Source organism: Stegostoma tigrinum, chromosome 19, assembly GCF_030684315.1.
Source record: "Stegostoma tigrinum isolate sSteTig4 chromosome 19, sSteTig4.hap1, whole genome shotgun sequence".
In the NCBI taxonomy this organism is placed as follows: domain Eukaryota; kingdom Metazoa; phylum Chordata; class Chondrichthyes; order Orectolobiformes; family Stegostomatidae; genus Stegostoma; species Stegostoma tigrinum.
The window spans coordinates 60,313,525-60,331,461 of record NC_081372.1 but is presented as its reverse complement, the minus strand read 5'-3'; the positions used below and the strand labels follow the sequence as shown (position 1 = coordinate 60,331,461).

The 17,937-nt window shown below is 42.4% G+C and overlaps 1 protein-coding gene across 1 annotated transcript in view; it reads right to left on the bottom strand.

The window, feature by feature from the left end:
* LOC125461205 (piezo-type mechanosensitive ion channel component 2-like) overlaps positions 1–17,937 on the bottom strand; it is a 205,327-nt gene that overhangs the window by 118,029 nt on the left and 69,361 nt on the right. Inside the window, exons 19-23 of the mRNA XM_048549712.2 lie at positions 12,642–12,802; positions 6,259–6,435; positions 3,614–3,727; positions 2,350–2,550; positions 92–296 (exon numbers count right to left, since the gene is read on the bottom strand). Of these exons, the coding sequence (XP_048405669.2) occupies positions 92–296; positions 2,350–2,550; positions 3,614–3,727; positions 6,259–6,435; positions 12,642–12,802 (858 nt within the window). The remainder of the gene's footprint in view (positions 1–91; positions 297–2,349; positions 2,551–3,613; positions 3,728–6,258; positions 6,436–12,641; positions 12,803–17,937) is intronic.

Sequence of the window (17,937 nt, the reverse complement as noted above, 5' to 3'; positions counted from 1 at the left end):
ATGGAGGCTGGAGGGAAGCCATACTGTGATGTTAAAGTGACTGATTAATTGGCAGCAAGTTGAACAAGACTCCAGTGGTTTGAGCGTGTACCTTTGCAGAGAGAAGGAGGGATCCCAATGCACAGCAGGTACTGGAAAGGAATGATACAGGTGACGAAGCAGCAGTATTTGGGCCATATCTCAGCAATGGCCTTTCTCCGGCGTCTGCAGAGAACCACCGTTAGCCACAAGGCGTGGATCGCAGAGTACAAGTCCATGCGCTGCCCAATGAGGTGTATGGCTGCTATGAAGCAGACCTGAGAAATAAACAACAAACAGATAATGTTTGGATGCCATTGGCACACCAATCTTCATATTGACATGATGCTTTGCAGTGACCTGTAATGGCTTGTTTCATTATTCTCACGAATGTGCGCTTCCTCGGAAGATACTAAACCAAAAAAAAATCATCGACATTCCCCATTGTCCCACTCTCTACAAACCCACACAGATCTCCGCCATGTCTTCCAGCCTATTTAGCCACTGACTCCACAGTATCTTGTTAAATGCCATCTCTCTGCCACACTCACACTCACACTCACACTCACACTCACACTCACACTCACACTCACACTCACACTCACACTCACACTCACACTCACACCCATCTATGGGGTGGATTTGTATTCACAGATACAGTCTATTTTGTTCAAAAAGCACTCAACTTATAGACAGTCAGTCAATGTGACACTTTATTAATTCGTACTTTAGAATTAAAACCAGTCTGACTCCAAACCGAAACACAAACAGATTCTAAACAAGGCCTCACACCCAACATGCATTGTCTGACCTGAAATGTCACCTCTTCTTTCCACTGTTAAAACGTTTAGTTCTCTCAGGACAGGAACTTGAAAGGAATTTGGGGATTTACACAGACATATTAATCAGTTAAAACCTTCTAAGTGATTAAAAATTTAAACAGCATCTTAGGTTTGTTTAATGCGTCATCATTAATGGTGTGACCCTTTGATCTTTTACTTATAAATTCCATGTCTGATACCACCTCTCTCAGTAACAAGGAGGAGTAAGGCTACAAAAGCTTGTGTTTTCAAATAAACCTCTTGGACTATAACCCGGTGTCGTGTGATTTCTGACCTTGTCCACACCAGTCCAACACTGGCACCTCTACACCCTGTAGCATAGGCTGCATCTTTCCAATAAGCATTGCCTAACCTACATCACTGCACCAATCCCATTAAACAGTGTTGTCCAATAAACGGTGCTGTTTAGCCAGAGATTTGGCTGTGGTTACTGTTTCACTTTATGCACTGGAAACACCACGTGTGCTCACATCACACTGATGAATTCCACGAAATGAACAAAGCAGCATTCAGTGACCAAGGAACCAATAGTCAACAGACTCTCCTAAACTCGGTTTCTCACCATTCCATTAAGTTGATAAGATGGTGTGAATATCTAAAAGGGTTAAAGGTGAAGTGTACGTTAAGTGCCACCCATTAGAATGACGGCCCTTGGATCTTAAAGGGCATCAAGGTCTTCCTCAGTTTCTGTAACAATGCTCACCATATCAGTGTTACTTGTACTTATCCGCTGAAAGAGAATAAATAACATCTTGTTCAAGATGTTGAATCAAAGTGGTTTTCCTCTCCCTCACTGGAGCAAGGCTCACTGCATCTCCAATTTCATGAGGTCGGTAGAAAGCAGCAGACCTTGTAAGACGGGGTAGGAGGGAAATACCGGTCAGGACAGTGAGGCATTGTCACTGTTATTGCTGGAACACTCCCTCATCCTCAGCTGTAATGCTGGCCAATTTGCAGGTGGGATCACTAAGGGAATTCCCCTCGACCTCTCACCTATAGTGTAAACAGATATTGAGGGGCAGGGTTGGGGCTGATTGTTCTTTCCAACACGTACTTAGCTATTGTTCATTTCACATTCTGCAACTTGTCCACAGGAGATGACTGTTGTATTAGTGGCGAGACCAACACTTACTGCCCATGGCTAATTACTGTGAGAAGCTGATGGCACTCCTGTGTAAACCACTGAGTGGCTTGACATAATAAAGTTGCTCACAAGGCTGTTTAAGAAGTTTAAAGTTAACCACTATGCTGCAGGTCTGGAGGCACATGCAAGTTGGATCAGGGAAGGACGCCAGATTTCTTTCCCTACAGGGCATTAGTGAACCACTAATCACACTCTCTGGAGCATTAGTCCAATGACAAAATTATTACATCACCTTTTCAAGCTCTGTACGAATAATCAATATCTGTTCATCTAAGTGCTCTGACTTGGCAAACCAAAAGGAATGAATCATTAAGAGAATGAAAATCTGGCACAGGTCAACCATACCTCCAGCCCAAACTTATAGAAGAAGTAGTTTGTGAAGTATTTGACGCAGTCCAGCAGCCCATCATCCAAATGGAGCCGTGTGATATTGTCAAGTAGCGTTCCTGTTAAAGGAGTCTTGAGCCCATTGTAGAGCCTATAGTACTGTTGATGGCGATAAACTGTCATTTCAAACACCAGTAAACTCAAGATGATCAAGTGATTCTAAACAGAACAAGGCACAATGTGGTTCACTAAAGATTCCAGATAAAGAGTTAGTTGTACACTAAGACAGTTCATGTAATTCATGCACTTGTGGGAACATTGAGACATTAGGACCATATTTTTTTGTAAAATGTAGGTGGTCAACTTTGTGGCACTGTGAGTTTTGAGGAGATGCAGGGAAGGTTCAGGGTAAATTAGACAAGTTGTACAAATTGGTAAACACATGGCATGTGCAGTACAATGCAGCACAAGGCACAGTTTAAAAAATTATTATTGTCTGCAAGATGCTTTGCAACATCTGACAGTTGTGAAAAATGCAAGTCTTTCTTTGTCTTATTATTTTTCGTACCTTGTAAGGACACTGGATACCATTTTATTTACATTATAACACTGTAAACGTGCCTCTTCAGTTGAAGGCACATTGTTACATGTTACATCTTGAAGAGTGAGGCCTTTACCGAATGTTACTTTTATAAACTGGATATGGGTGTCTGCTGCTTCTAAGGAATAGTTCAAGGCAGCAAACCTGAAAAAAAAACCTTGCCTCTGTTAACAACTCATTTTTTTCAAAAGAAAGGTATTTTATAGCAAGTGGATTGAGAATCAATGCTTATAAAGTTACACACTATTTCTTGTCTAAGGGTGTGGATTTTGTGATCTCACTTTGTCGATAGAGTGTGATGTGGGTTTGGTGCAGAGATTTCCCAAGTAGAGGTTCATTTTGCAAAGAGAATTCAAGGGGCTTCCAAACTGCTTCCCGATAATCCATTTTGGCCATTCCACAATCATTCTCTGAATTGGACAATGGTTCATAATCAAAATTCCTCACAGCCCACTGTCTACTGGGGCTGAGAAGCCAATGCTTAACTATTCACTCTGAAGCCAAGATTGCACTTGGCAATCACCTTTAGAAATCTTACTAGTGACCTCACAGAGCAGTCTTAAAAAAGTGGGGGACTGAATACTTTCCATGTGAATATGTTGATTCCAATTCACTATATGCAATGGTAGAGTTCTTCTCCCAGATATATGCTGTGCTTTTTAGAACTGATATGGTATCTACCTTCAGACAGGGCAAGACATCATCTTCACATTTCCTCAGTGCTCCATACCAGTATGTAGGGTCAATAGGGCCAGCATACAGAGTAGATGTGGACGGCAGCTCTTGGCTTGCATTCTAAAAGCAGAATAGCATCAAATACAAACATTGAAACAGGACGTGGAATATAACAGTCAGTGTGAAGGATGAAGAAACAGAAAATATCAGTCCATTATTTGGGAGGCGGAAGAAAACAAGAGGTGATCTGAGATCGGAGGGAGGAAATGTAGAAGGAGATGTAAGGGAGTGAAGGAAAGCGCAGTGAGATATGAAGGAGGAGAGGTGCAAAGTCTTAGATACACATCTACCTATTTCAACACAGCCACATGTCCAGCAACAGATTCTCTTCCCAGCTTTACAGACTTCATTTGGATCCCATCTCCTTTCCTTTGCCCCACTCCTGCCCCCACCTATGGATATACCATAATAGCAAAATCCTCATCATTTATACGGCATACTGCAACCTTCTGACCATCCTTGTGCATTTTTTCATCACCTAGAAGCTAGTAGTCTAAAAGCCATTTTCAAAACCAGAGCTGGTTCATTTTACATGCAGTGTGAGACAGATTCCAGGGATCAATTCAATCCAATGTGATGGTAACTGCTTCTTGTGATATCAAAAATAACAAATGTTGCCAATTCAGTGCTTAAAACTAGTCGAGTGCCATTTTGCAAATATTCACTGAACCAACTAGGTCTAACCTTAACAAGAAAGTTCTCTTCTACCTTGAAATTTCAAAACTAAAACATTTCCTTAGATTAACTCCTTTTTCAACTTGGGCTGAGACCTGACCTCTGACCTTTCCCAGCTCCCCACATACCAGTGATCGAACTGCCAATCACCAGTTTACCCTTGTCATTGTTGGGCTCAAACGTGACATCTTCAAGCCAGAGTTTTAAGGATTAATGATTAAAGGTTCATTGCTCATGGCAATCAGCAATTGAAATAAAGTGGAAAAGTGACAGCATGGTGCTTCAGTGGTTAGCACTGCTGCCTCACAGCTCCAGGGACGTGGGTTTGATTTCACATTCTGGTGACCGTGTGGAGTTTGTGCATTCTCCCCGTGCTTGCATGGGTTTTCTCCATATGCTCTGGTTTCCTCCTACCATCCAACAATGTGCAGGTTAGGGTGGATGGCCATGGGAAATGCAGGGTTACAGGGATAGGATAGGGGGTGGGTTGGGTGGGATGCTTTTCAAAAGGTCACTGTGTACTCGAAGGGCCGAATCTATACATGAAAAGAAAAGGTCTAATGCAAAACCAGGGTATTTCGACTGGGATGTAATCATGTGACACAGAACTGTCTGTGAGAACTGCCCTGCTTTTCAGATACATGGGGCCACCTGGATTTGTTTTTCAGCCTGTTTTGATGGTTGGAAAAATATGAAATGGATTTTCAACACCCGACCTGAGATTCAGAATAGCTTCAGTGTCAGTGAGTTTGTACCACTCATCGGACTTTCACCATCTGGCTAGGGTTTGCAAAACCGGTGCACTGGAATCTGAGGTAGAGCTCTAAGTACCACTATGGCCCAAGTCCTTGACAGATAGAAGTCAGTGTGAGATTCACTTGCTTTGTACATGTGTCTACTTTGTTGTTTAAGTTAATAGACTCACTCATTAGTTTGCATATGTCTCCAAAATATATTAAGCAGATTAAACTACTAAATTTGCTTCATATGTATACATGTCCTCTTGCATTAATTTTGATCAGATGGTTAGGCTGTCTGATTAGCTACTTTCGGCACATTAATACACCCCCCACATGAACATTCATTCTGCCATTTGGACGGAATGAACAATGCTAAATGAACAGCATTGCCATGGAATCATGTGGTAACATTCTCTTCCCCAGATAACAATGCAGGCTGGTCAATGAATTTATTCAAGGCTGAGGGAGATTATTGATGGACAAGGGCGATCAGGATTATTTAGGCCAGGCAGGAGAATGAATCTGAGACCACAACTGAATCAGTCATGATCATATTGAGTAGTGGTGCAGCCCTGAAGGACCTAAATCTGCTCTTAAATTTAATGTTGCAATGTTCCTGAATCCCATCACCTCACTACTCCATCCCATGCACAATTACCTGCTCAAAACCTATCACTTTCACTAACTTGATAATCCCACTATGGACTTTTAAGCCTCTTGTGAAGACAAACTTTCCCTCATCTCAGTCCACTTGGACAATGAAAGCCATCAATTTAACCAGGACAACATGACCATTTTAGCTCAAGCCAACCACAGACACGCACGGGAATTCCTAGAGGTCTGGTTTTCAACCTGTAATGCAATCGACAAACATGTAGAACTTAACCCCATATACAAACCCATGCAGAATAGAACCAGAAATGACACAACCCTACATAACAGACCAGATCATATAAATACCAAGCAGAGTAGAACAACATTGCTTCATTGGAGGCCGCAGTGATGGTGTTACCTAGCATGGTGACAAAATGTCTGTACAATCAACAGCCAGCTTGGTGAGCAAGCCAACAACCTCATCCACTATGGACAATTTATTAACATTAAAAGGGATGTTAAAAATCAAACTTGTTGTTGGCTACAGAGAGAAAAAAACATGTGACACATGTCACTGCTTACCAGTGTGCAGTTTGCAGAAAATGTGGATAACTTCACAACCTTGAGCTGGTACATCATTTTACAGACAATCATGACACAGGCCCAGACTGTCGAAATGCTGGATGCTAGAGGACGGAACGAGGAATAGGGTAATGCAAACACCCAGAGAATAAGGAAAAGGTAGTTCATCAGCGAAACCTGCAAAAGATTCAGACACACTCAGTGACAAGTCGTCAGGCAGTGAACAATCAGTGAGATATTTTGGTCTATTTTGGGGTACCTCTGAGGTCTTGATATCTAACAGGCCCTTGTCAGACCCTGGGAACAGTCTGGTTGTGGGGGCTGTGTAATTGAAAGGTTGGGTCACCAGAACAGCCTCCACATTTGCTGTTGTTTCTCTCTGCAGTTTCATATTATACTCTCAACCGACAATCATCAGAAGTGTGCACTAACTCTGTGTTTGCAAGGGGAAGAGGTAGCAAAACCAATGGGAATAAAACTTGGGTCAAGGTGCGCAAAAGGTACGAGTGGTAGGGATTGGGTCTTTGTAGCAACAGATCAAATAGTCCAAGAGATTGTGATTCGGAGGAATGGATTGGCAGTCATGAATAGGAGCCAAATGGCCAAAATGTGTAAGAATGAGGGTGATATTCCTTTAGGAACTTGGATGTTGGAAGTTATAATGGAAAAGGTTGACAGGGAATAAGTGCATGTGTCAGGTTTTTACTACAGGGAAATGGATGGAAATTGGTGCTGAGCAAAGTGTATAATATGCTATTCCTGAACTGGCACACAGATTCAGGAGCTGCCGATTGCTTCCAGTTAGAGATGAAAACTCAGGAATTAGATACACCCTGGTTGCCAGTTGTCAGAGCAGACATTTGAAAATTCTCAGAGGTGCTCCTCAATCTCCCAGTGTAACGTCAGTGGAAATCACAGCAACCACCGTTATGGTTTCTCTGGTGGGAGACTGGGAAATTCATGTGGGAATTGGACTTCAGGCAGATTGTATCCTGCTGTCTGGCCTGGACGGAAAGACTGAAAATTTAGCCTGAAATCCGTCTGCAGTGTAACTGCTCTTCAGCCAGTGACTTCACTGGGATCTTTACAAGGTTATTCTGGGTAAGGAATACAGCTTTCCTCATTGCAGTTCACCTACAAAGGGAGATCTCCATGTTGTTGCTTAAATTGTTTAAGAGTGTTTTTGCCTGGGCTCCACATTCTGCAGGCTGTTTTCATACCTTCATTACCGTCTTTGTCAAGACATATCTGCTATATACTCAGACCAAAATTACCCGTAACTAAGGAGCAGTGTCTTCAACATACTCCTAATATTGAATTAAAATATTCCAAATTCATTTTTGGTCCATCTTCTTGTGTGCATCAGTGAAATTTCCTCAGCCTCCCTAAAGCCTGAAAGTTCAAACTTTCCCAATAAAAACCGAAAGAACTGTGTGAAGGTGCTGTTAATCAGAAATAAAAACAGGAGTCGCTGGAAAAGTTCAGCAGGTCTGGCAGCGTCTGTGAAAAGAAATCAGAGTTAGTGTTTCAGGTCTGATGACACTTGCTCAGAACCAGAGTCACCAGGCCCAAATGTTAGCTCTGATTTCACTTCACAGACGCTGCCAGACTACTGAGCTTTTCCAGCGACTCCTGTTTTTATTTCTCAAGTTGTTCCCCATAACACAGACCCTCTGTGGCTCTTAACATTTAAATGTCCCCCTATCAGATGCAGTCTGACTGTGTATCATTATCCTTTCTGATTTCTTGGTGGACAGTCCTGTGAGCTCTGTTGGTTGCTGCTGTACATTGGGTTGGAGATGTTTGGTGTTGAATCTGCTGACTCATTTTATTGTTATTTCATGGGATGGGAGGATCTCTGGCAAGACCAGCATTTATTAGCCCTCAAATGCCAGGCTTGCACGGCCACGTTATAGTTAAGAGACATCTAAATTGCTGTGGGTTGGAGTCACATGCAGACCCAGATTTTCTTCCTGAAAGGACATTGGGAAACCAGATGGGTTTTAAATAAGAAACTTAACAGCAGCTTCATGGGCACTATTATTGACAAGAACTTTTAATTCCAGATTTTACTAATTTAGTCTAGCCCTAATGATGGAAATTGAATTCTTTTAGAATCATTCATTACAGAAGAGGGCCATTGACTCATCGAGTCTGTCCTGACAAAGCTACATTAAATCTGCACTAGTCCCACCATCCACTAGTAGGCCCATCTGCTTTAATGTTATGACATTTCAAGTGCTCATCCAAGTACTTTTTAAAGGTTATGAGGTTACCCACCGCAACTACCCTCTCAGGCAGTACATTCCAGACTCCTACCATCCTCTGGATGAAAAGATATTTCCCTCAAATCTCCTCTAAACCTCGTTCCTTTCACTTCAAAGGCATGTTCTCCCATCCCCGTCTTACCACCTAGTAATACTGACCCTTCAACTAAGGGGAACAGCTGCTTTCTCTTCACTCTGTCCACGCATCTCATAACTCAATACACCACTAATAGGTTCCCCCTGAACTTTCTTTGCTCCAAAGAAAACAACCTGAGCTTTCTGGAGATAGTAAGAACTGCAGATGCTGGAGTTAGAGATAACGCAGTGTGAGCTGGAGGAAAACAGTAGACCAGGAAGTATCAGAAGAGTAATGTCAACTTTCCTGATCTTCTGATGCTGCCTGACCTGTTGTGTTCCTCCAGCTACATACTGTGTTATCTCTGAGCTTATCTAGCTTCTCTTTATACCAGAATTGCTCTATCCCAGGCAATATCCTGGTGAATCTCCTCTGCATCCCCTCCAGCACAATCATAACATTCCTACTGTGTGGTGACCAGAAATGCACACAGTACTCCAGTTGTAGTCTAATCAAAGCCCCATACAGTTCCAACATAACCTCCTGGCTGTTATTATTTAAGCCTTGAATGATAAATGCAAGTGGCCCATGCCTTAACTCCCTTATTAATCTGTCCTGCCAAATTCAGGAATAGCGAGTTTTGAGAAGATTTGTAGCTCAGGTTGAGGTTCTGGATGTGAGTTTGCTTGCTGAGCTGGAAGGTTAGTTTTCAGACGTTTCGTCACCATTCTAGGTAACATCATCAGTGAGCCTCCGACGAAGCGCTGGTGTTATGTACCGCTTTCTGTTTATATGTTTAGGTTTCCTTGGGTTGGTTATGTCATTTCCTGCATTGGTGATGTCATTTTCTGTTCTTTTTCTCAGAGGATGGTAGGTTGATTTGGAGCCAATGTGTTTGTTCATGGAGTTCCAGTTGGAATGCCATGCTTCTAGGAATTCTCGTGCATGTCTCTGTTTGGCTTGTCCTAGAATGGATGTGTTGTCCCAATCAAAGTGGTGTCCTTCCTCACCTGTATGTAAGGATACGAGTGATAGTGGATCATGTCGTTTTGTGGCTAGTTGATGTTCATGTATCCTGGTGGCTAGCTTTCTGCCAGTTTGTCCAATGTAGTGTTTGTCGCAGTTCTTGCAAGGTATTTTGTAGATGACGTTCATTTTGCTTGTTGTCTGTATAGGGTCTTTTAAGTTCATTAGCTGCTGTTTTAGTGTGTTGGTGGGTTTGTGGGCTACCCTGAAGCCAAGTGGTCCGAGTGGTCTGGAAGTCATTTTGGAAATGTCTTTGATGTAGGGGAGAGTGGTTATGGTTTCTGGGCCCGTTTTGTCTGTTTGTTTGGGTTTGTTGCTGAGAAATCGGCGGACTGTGTTCATAGGGTACCCATTCTTTTTGAATACGCTGTATAGGTGATTTTCTTCTGCTGTTTGTAGTTCCTCTGTGCTGCAGTGTGTGGTGGCTTGTTGGAATAATGTTCTAATGCAGCTTCGTTTGTGGGTGTTGGGATGGTTGCTCCTGTAGTTCAGTATTTGGTCCGTATGTGTTGTTTTCCTGTAGACGCTGGTTTGAAGATCCCCATTGACTGTTCGTTCTACTGTGACATCTTGGAATGGCGTTTGTTGTTGTCTTTCTCTTCTTTTGTGAATATTATGCCAGCCTTACTCAAAAAACTTCAAAAACCTGGAGAATTAAACTAGAGAGACTTCCAAAAAATGAAACCAGATGGATCCAACACACCACGCTTCTACGGACTAACAAAAATTCACAAACCAGGAGCCCCCCCTCAGACCTATAGTGTCGCTACCTGGAACACCAACCTACAGATTAGCCAAGGAACTACACCAAAGACTAAAACACCTTGTAGAAGACTCACGCCACTCCATTTGCTCCACCCAAGAATTCCTGAACACCATCAAAGGCACCAAGGTAGGAGAGGATGAAGTAATGGTCTCCTTTGATGTAACAGCCCTGTTCACATCCATCAACATCAACCTGGCCAAAGAAACACTAACTACACTATTAGAAGAGCCAAAGACACATACACCAGACACCACCAACCTCATCAGCAAGGACAACATCATCAAGCTAGTGGACCTATGCCTTACCACCCACTTCACTTTCAATAACAAAACCTACAGACAAACCAACGGTACACCCATGGGATCTCCGATATCAGAGTTCTCAGCAGAGGCAGTAATGCAGAGACTCGAACAAACAGCTCTGCCAATCATCCAACCCAAACTTTGGGTCCGCTACGTGGATGACACCTTTGTCATCACTAAACAAAACAAATTAGAGGAAACATTCAAGACCATCAATAATACCCTTACTGGCATAACATTCACAAAAGAGGAGGCAAACAACAACAAACTGCCATTCCTAGATGCCACAGTACAGCAAGCAGTCAATGGGGAACTTCAAACCAGCATCTACAGGAAAACAACACAAACAGACCAAATACTGAACTACAGGAGCAACCATCCCAACACCCACAAACGAAGCTGCATTAGAACATTCTTCCAATGAGCCACCACACACTGCAGCACAGGGGAACTATGAACAGCAGAAGAAAATCACCTATCAGCGCATTCAAAAAAGAATGGGTACCTCAATGAACACAGTCCGCCGACTTCTCAGCAACAAACCCAAACAAACAGACAAAACGGGCCCAGAAACCATAACCACACTCCCCTACATCAAAGACATTTCTGAAATGACTGCCAGACTACTCGGACCTCTTGGCATCAGGGTAGCCCACAAACCCACCAACATACTAAAACAGCAGCTAATGAACTGAAAAGACCCGAAACAGACACAAACAAAACGAACGTCATCTACAAAATATCTTGCAAGAACTGTGACAAACACTACATTGGACAAACAGGCAGAAAGCTAGCCACCAGGATACATGAACATCAACTAGCCACAAAACGACATGATCCACTATCACTCGTATCCTTACATACAGATGAGGAAGGACACCACTTTAATTGGGACAACACATCCATCCTAGGACAAGCCAAACAGAGACATGCACAAGAATTCCTAGAAGCATGGCATTCCAACCGGAACTCCATCAACACACACATTGGCTCCAAATCAATCTACCATCCTCTGAGAAAAAGAACAGGAAATGACATAACCAACCCAAGGAAGCCTAAACATATAAATAGAAAGTGGGACATAACACCAACGCTTCGTCGGAGGCTCACTGATGATGTTACCTAGAATGGTGACGAAACGTCTGAAAACTAACCTTACAGCTCAGCGAGCAGACTCACATCCAAATTCATGAATCTCTGGCTAAATACCTCATAATCTCAGTGTTCCTTTGAGCATCCTCCTGTCCTGCCATCCATTGAGTACTGAGGTAACAAGGTGTAGAGCTGGATGAACACAGCAGGCCAAGCAGCAGCAGAGGTGCAGGAAGGCTGACGTTTTGGGCTTATACCTTTCTTCAGGAAGCCAAAGGGTCTAGGCCCGAAATGTCAGCCTTCCTGCTCCTCTGATGCTGCTTGGCCTGCTGTGTTCATCCAGCTCTACACCTGGTTATCTCAGATTCTCCAGCATCTGCAGTTCCCACTATCCTTTGAGTACTCCCTTGTTTTATTACTGCTTCCAAAGTAGATGACCTCACATTTATCAGGGTTAAATTCTATTCACCACTAATCTGTCCATCTGACCAGTCTGTTTATATCCTCCTGTAACCTAAGATCATCTTCTTCAACTGCATGGCCAATCTTTGTGTCATCTGCAAACTTGCTCTTCATTTGCTCCACCCCATTCAACATTTTATTCTACATCATTTACATCATTCTACAAAAAAAGGGAGCCAGCACCGATCCCTGTGGAATGCCACTGGGCAATGTCCTCCGGTCAAACAAACAGCCTTCCCCCAGCTTGGTGTCCCCAGATCGTTAGCCTGTGCTTCTGGATTATGAGTCCAATGACAATACCTTTACTCTAGACCTCTTTCAGATACATCTCATTTCAACACCATCTATTTCTCCCTTCTATAACTAGCACTGGTCCGTGTTAAGGCTCTCACCTCCTTTAATGTGATCCAGATAATACAGGAAGAGACCATCTTGATGATGTGCAGTTCTAGGAGTCTCCACAACCCGACTTGGACTTTATGCAGTATTTCCAGGAGCCGTAAAATTAAGGTAGTCAATCTGTCAATCACCGTGTTCCATGGACTTGGATATCCTGAAACAGAAAAATGCAACAGGATAAAATTCTCAGAATTTGAGGTTTTTGGCAGTGTGTTCTTCCTTTTCCACTACTCTCCTAAAGGCACCAACCCAATGTTGGACACAGTTGTACAGGGACCTCACAGTTACCTCACCCAACCAGCAATTCTTGGGAGTTTAGACCAGGATTATTATGTTTGACTGTTTGCACCCGACTCTCAGAAAACCCTGCAAGTCAGGCGCTAGATCGTGATGAGGAATAGGGAACACAATTATGGCAGAGGACCTTCTCTTGTATCTATGTTCCCTGCTCCTCATTACAAGCATGGTATGCTCATCCATTTCATCCCAAATCAGAACATCCAACTGACAAGCTCCCCTAGCCACTCCCACAGCTGTTGCTGACCGTAGAAGCAGCTGAAGAAAACAGCTGGGTATTTGAGATCCTCAGGGTTACAGCTGTCAGCTCAATGCCCTGACTCAGGACACTCTCCCCTGCTCCCAACTTGATGCTCTGATTCTGGACACCCTCATCCCGCTCCCAGCTCAATGCTCTGATTCGAGACCCTGTCATCCTGTCCCAGCTCAATGCTCTGATTCAGGACACTCTCATCCTGGTCCCAGCTCAATGACCTGATTAGGGGAATCCTCACCTTATCCCAGCTCAATGCTTTGACTCGGGACCCCCTCATCCTGTTCCCAGCTCAATGCTCTGATTCAGGACCTCTTCCCCATGCTCCCAGCTCAATGCTCTGACTTGGAACACACTCCCCCTGTCCCAGTTCGATGCTCTGAGAAGACAAATAGAATTAGGTCAGTATCTGCACTAGGCTATACTGTAGCTGATGTGTTCTTCTGAGCAAAGGATGAGACTTCAATTCTGAAAGCCCAGGTATTTATTTCACTTTCCACGAAACAAGAATCATCGAATGGGCCAGACTTAAACAGAAGCAGAGAACAGGAGGGTCCATCGATTCCCTCATCAATCACTTACAGTTTGGCTGGTAATTATACATATGATGAATTAGGGAATGATTTGGATGAGAATATATGGAGGCATGGTTATTAAGTTTGGAGATGACAGAAATTGGTAGTATAGTGGACAGTGAAGATGGGTATCTAAGATTACAAACAGATCTTGATCAATTCAGTCATGGGCTGAGGAATGGCAGAAGGAGTTTAATTCAGATAAAAGCAAGGTATTGCATTTTGGTGAAACAAACACGGGCAGGAATTCAACAATTAATGGCAGGGCCCTGGGTAGTGTTGTAGAACAGACAGTCCTGGGGGTTCAGGTACATAACACTTTGAAATTTGTCTCACACCTAAACAGAGTGATTAAGAAGGCATTTAGCATGCTTGTCTTCATTGCTCAGGCCTTTGACTTTAGGAGTTGGGACGTCATGTTGAGGTTGTACGGACGTTGATGAGGCCTCTGCTGGTGTATTTGTATAGTTCTGGCGGTCTTGCTATAGGAAGATTATTACTAAACTGGAAGGGTTCAGAAAAGATTTACCAGGATGTTGCTAGGAATGGAGGGTCTGAATTATGAAGATAGGAGGGTGAGGGGTTATAGAGGTTGGTAAAATCATGAGGGGCATAGTCAAGGTGAATAGCAAGAGTCTTTTCCCTAGGGTGGAGGAGTTCAAAACTAGGGGGTGTATTTTTAAGGTGAGAGGAGAAAGATTGAAAAAGCACAGGAGGGGCAGTCTTTTTACGCAGGGAATGGTTCACATGTGGAATGAACTAACAGAGGAAGTGGTGGGCTAAGGTACAGTTATAACATTTAAAAGAAATTTGTATAAGTACATAGAAATAGTTTGGAGGGATATGGGCCAAACACAGGCAAGTGAGACTAGTTTGGTTTGGGAACATACTTGCATGGACTGGTTGGCCCAAAGGCTCTGTTTCCATGTTGCATGACTGTATGAATGAATATATTATCATATTATTACAGTAGTGATAGACGAGGAGCTGTCAGATTATCTTGCAGTCCAGTTTATGAGGAAACCCATGGTTCAGAAGCTAAACTGGGGAACAGTGCAATGTGAGACTGAGCATCCAAGAAAAACGCTATGTGAGTTGACAACTACAGCAAGGACACTGTGCACTCAAGGACATACACACAACTCATAGGCTGGGCCAGGCTCACTGCCACAACACACACTCAGGCTGAGCCCATTTGAATCCTCACTCCACCAGTACCTCACCTTTTGTCACTTTTCCCCTTCATTCAGAGATATCAGGTTCAGATTATTTCTGTCTTGCCCAAAAGGTTTAGCACAGACACAGAGGAAGGAAATATTGTTCTTGTTGTCAACAGTTCTCAGTCAAGTCAAGAGAGGTGGTCTCTGCTCAGGGGCAGTCCTTGCACAACAAGTCAAGTGCAGCCTTCAATACCAGTCCACGTGCTTTGAACTAGTAAGATGGGCACAAACTGGATGTGAGAGACTTCTTGCAGGCAGAGCAAGTAATTAATTAGAGGTGCGTTTGGTAAGTTACAGTGAGGAAATCCCTCAAAAAAGCTCAATGCAACTTGGACTTACACAATAAAAATAAGATTCAGCTCACCGGGGAAGTAGAGTGCTATAAAAGCTAGCATTTAGAGAAGAGTTTACTAAATTACTTTCAGGCTTGAGTAAGCTGAACAATGAGTTCCACACAACATTGCAGCTGGAGGCAAAATATATTTATCTTGTATTTCCAAGAAAAGTTCCGCATCTACTAACAGATAAACTGTTGACACAAATTGAAATGAGATAACATGGGCTAATTTCATTAATTGCATTCTCCCTAAATAGATTGTCACAGTTCCTAAATCAAATGGAAATAGCAGAATTTAGATCTGAATAATCTATCATGGCCATACAGATGCAAATTTATCTGGTGTCAGTTATCAAAGTCTGCAAACAGTAAATTTCCTACAAATAACAGATTCTGTGAATTCTCCTTGGACCAGAAATAGAAATTGTTACCTACTTTCATAATGCCTGTTGGTCAAAACAGTTTCAACTGACTACCATCTAAAGTGACTTTAGCCCCCTGAAATATTCCAGAGGGCCAAGTAGACTGTTTTCCAGGTGAAGGAATAATATGCCACGTGGATATCATCTGCATACACGGTACAACAAAGGACGAACATAACAGAAAACAGGCCTAGCTAGTAGCACCAAATATCCTTAAACCACATTGTGCAAGCCGCAGGGATAAACGTTGATCCCTAGGAAGCAAGGTCAGTCTGGGAACTTCCTCAACCCGAGAATACAGAAGAATTGCAAAAGATTTTCAGGCGTGGTCAATCAAGTTGGGAGATTCATTTCTAACTTGTCATCAGTCAATGGTATACTGGGGCAGCTGCTGAGACAAGCCACAATATGCTGGAATGTTGGTGAAAGAAAGGATTTCAAAATGTTTTATAGATTTATTACTTTCTTTAGAGGCACTAGCACAACGAAAGTTACCAATAATTATCACTATTGTTAGCAATGGATACAGGATTAAGTACAGTGCTATTGATACAGGTCCAGGCAGATAGTTAAAGAAGAAAAGTACATTATGCCTCAAGGTCCCGAACAAAAACTGAGAAAGGTTAAGCCCAACTGAAAAAGAGGCCCTCGTAGTAATGTGGGCTGCGTGAGAAGTTTTCAGATTATGTCACGGGGATGAAATTTAAAATTGAAATCAGAACACAAACGTTCGGTTTCCATGCTCAATACAAGAAGAGATTGCAAACCATCTCATAGTCAATGACGAGATATGACTCCACCGAGTATATCCAAGGCAAATGTCAAACAACAGCTGATGTGTTCTCTATAAGAAGAATTTGAGAAACAAGATTTGCAGGTGATAGCTGAGGTGGAAGGCTTTACACCTTCAAGGAACATGAAACAAATCGGCACCAGAGAACAGATTACAGCTGAGTAGCTCAGAGGTGAAGTCTGCAGATTAGACAATATTGTCGTCAGGAAGGATGGCCAGCAAACATCGTGGGTAACTCAGCATTGAGACAGTACTCTAAGCATTAGAAACACCTTATGAATACAGATGATTCATCTGTCTTGGATGAAAGATTGGTAATACTGAAAGAAATAATATTCTTCAAAGACTGTGTCCTGGACAGAGCAAGAGTCCAACATCCAGTTTGGTGGCCTGAAGTTACTTGATCAATTGTAGAGATAATTGCAAACTGCAGACATTGAACAATGAACAGTCAGGAAAGAAATATTGTTATCACTATTTCATAAAGACATCAGGAGCAGCTAGCAATTAACTTGTTTGAGTTTAAAAGGAAAAGTTATACCCTTATTATTGATGATCACTCAGATTGAAAAATCATTTGTACAATCTTACTGCAGACACTGTGATAAAATTATTGAGATGAATCTATTTCACTCAGTCCTCCTGGCACATTCATATCTGATAATGGATGGCAGATTGCAAATGAGTAGTTTATAGAATTTGCCAAGGAATATGGATTCTTTCACAATAAAGGTTTCATCACATTATTCACAATCGAATGGTAGAAGCTGAACAAGGAGTCAGTATCATAAAACACTCCTGAAGAATCATGATATTAATTTGCATGTATTAAGTTATAGATCAACGTGGATCATCACCATGGATTACTGTCAGCAGAATTGTTCGTGAGGAGAAGACTAAAACTACAACTTCCTTCGCTGTCCAAGAAATGAAAGCCATCAGTTACTATGGAAGACCACGTTAGAGTGAGACAACAAGAAGGAGTGGAAAAAAAAAGAGGGAGAAACAAAATCAAAAACTTCAATCATTGTCATCAAACAAGAGATATTTTCAATACTTCACCCAGGAGAGAGAATATAAATTTGAGAAAAAGGCACACAGAAATAACTGTTCTTGAGAATTCGGAATAGCCAAGATCCTATTTGGTGGAAACACCATAAGGTTTTAAGAAGAAATTAATGATCTTTAACATCTTTGAAAAGCGAGCCAAAACAAACATGGCTGCAGTACTTTGGTTGTGAAGAATATAGAGGAACCATTATAACCCCCGGGCAGACTCAAAAGAAGATGCTCTCAAACAAGTAAAGGGACAGTGTAACAGACCAGCACCTCAGAAACAAATCCAAATGAGATCGGGCAAAGTTGTCAAATCACCACACACTGTTGCTTTTG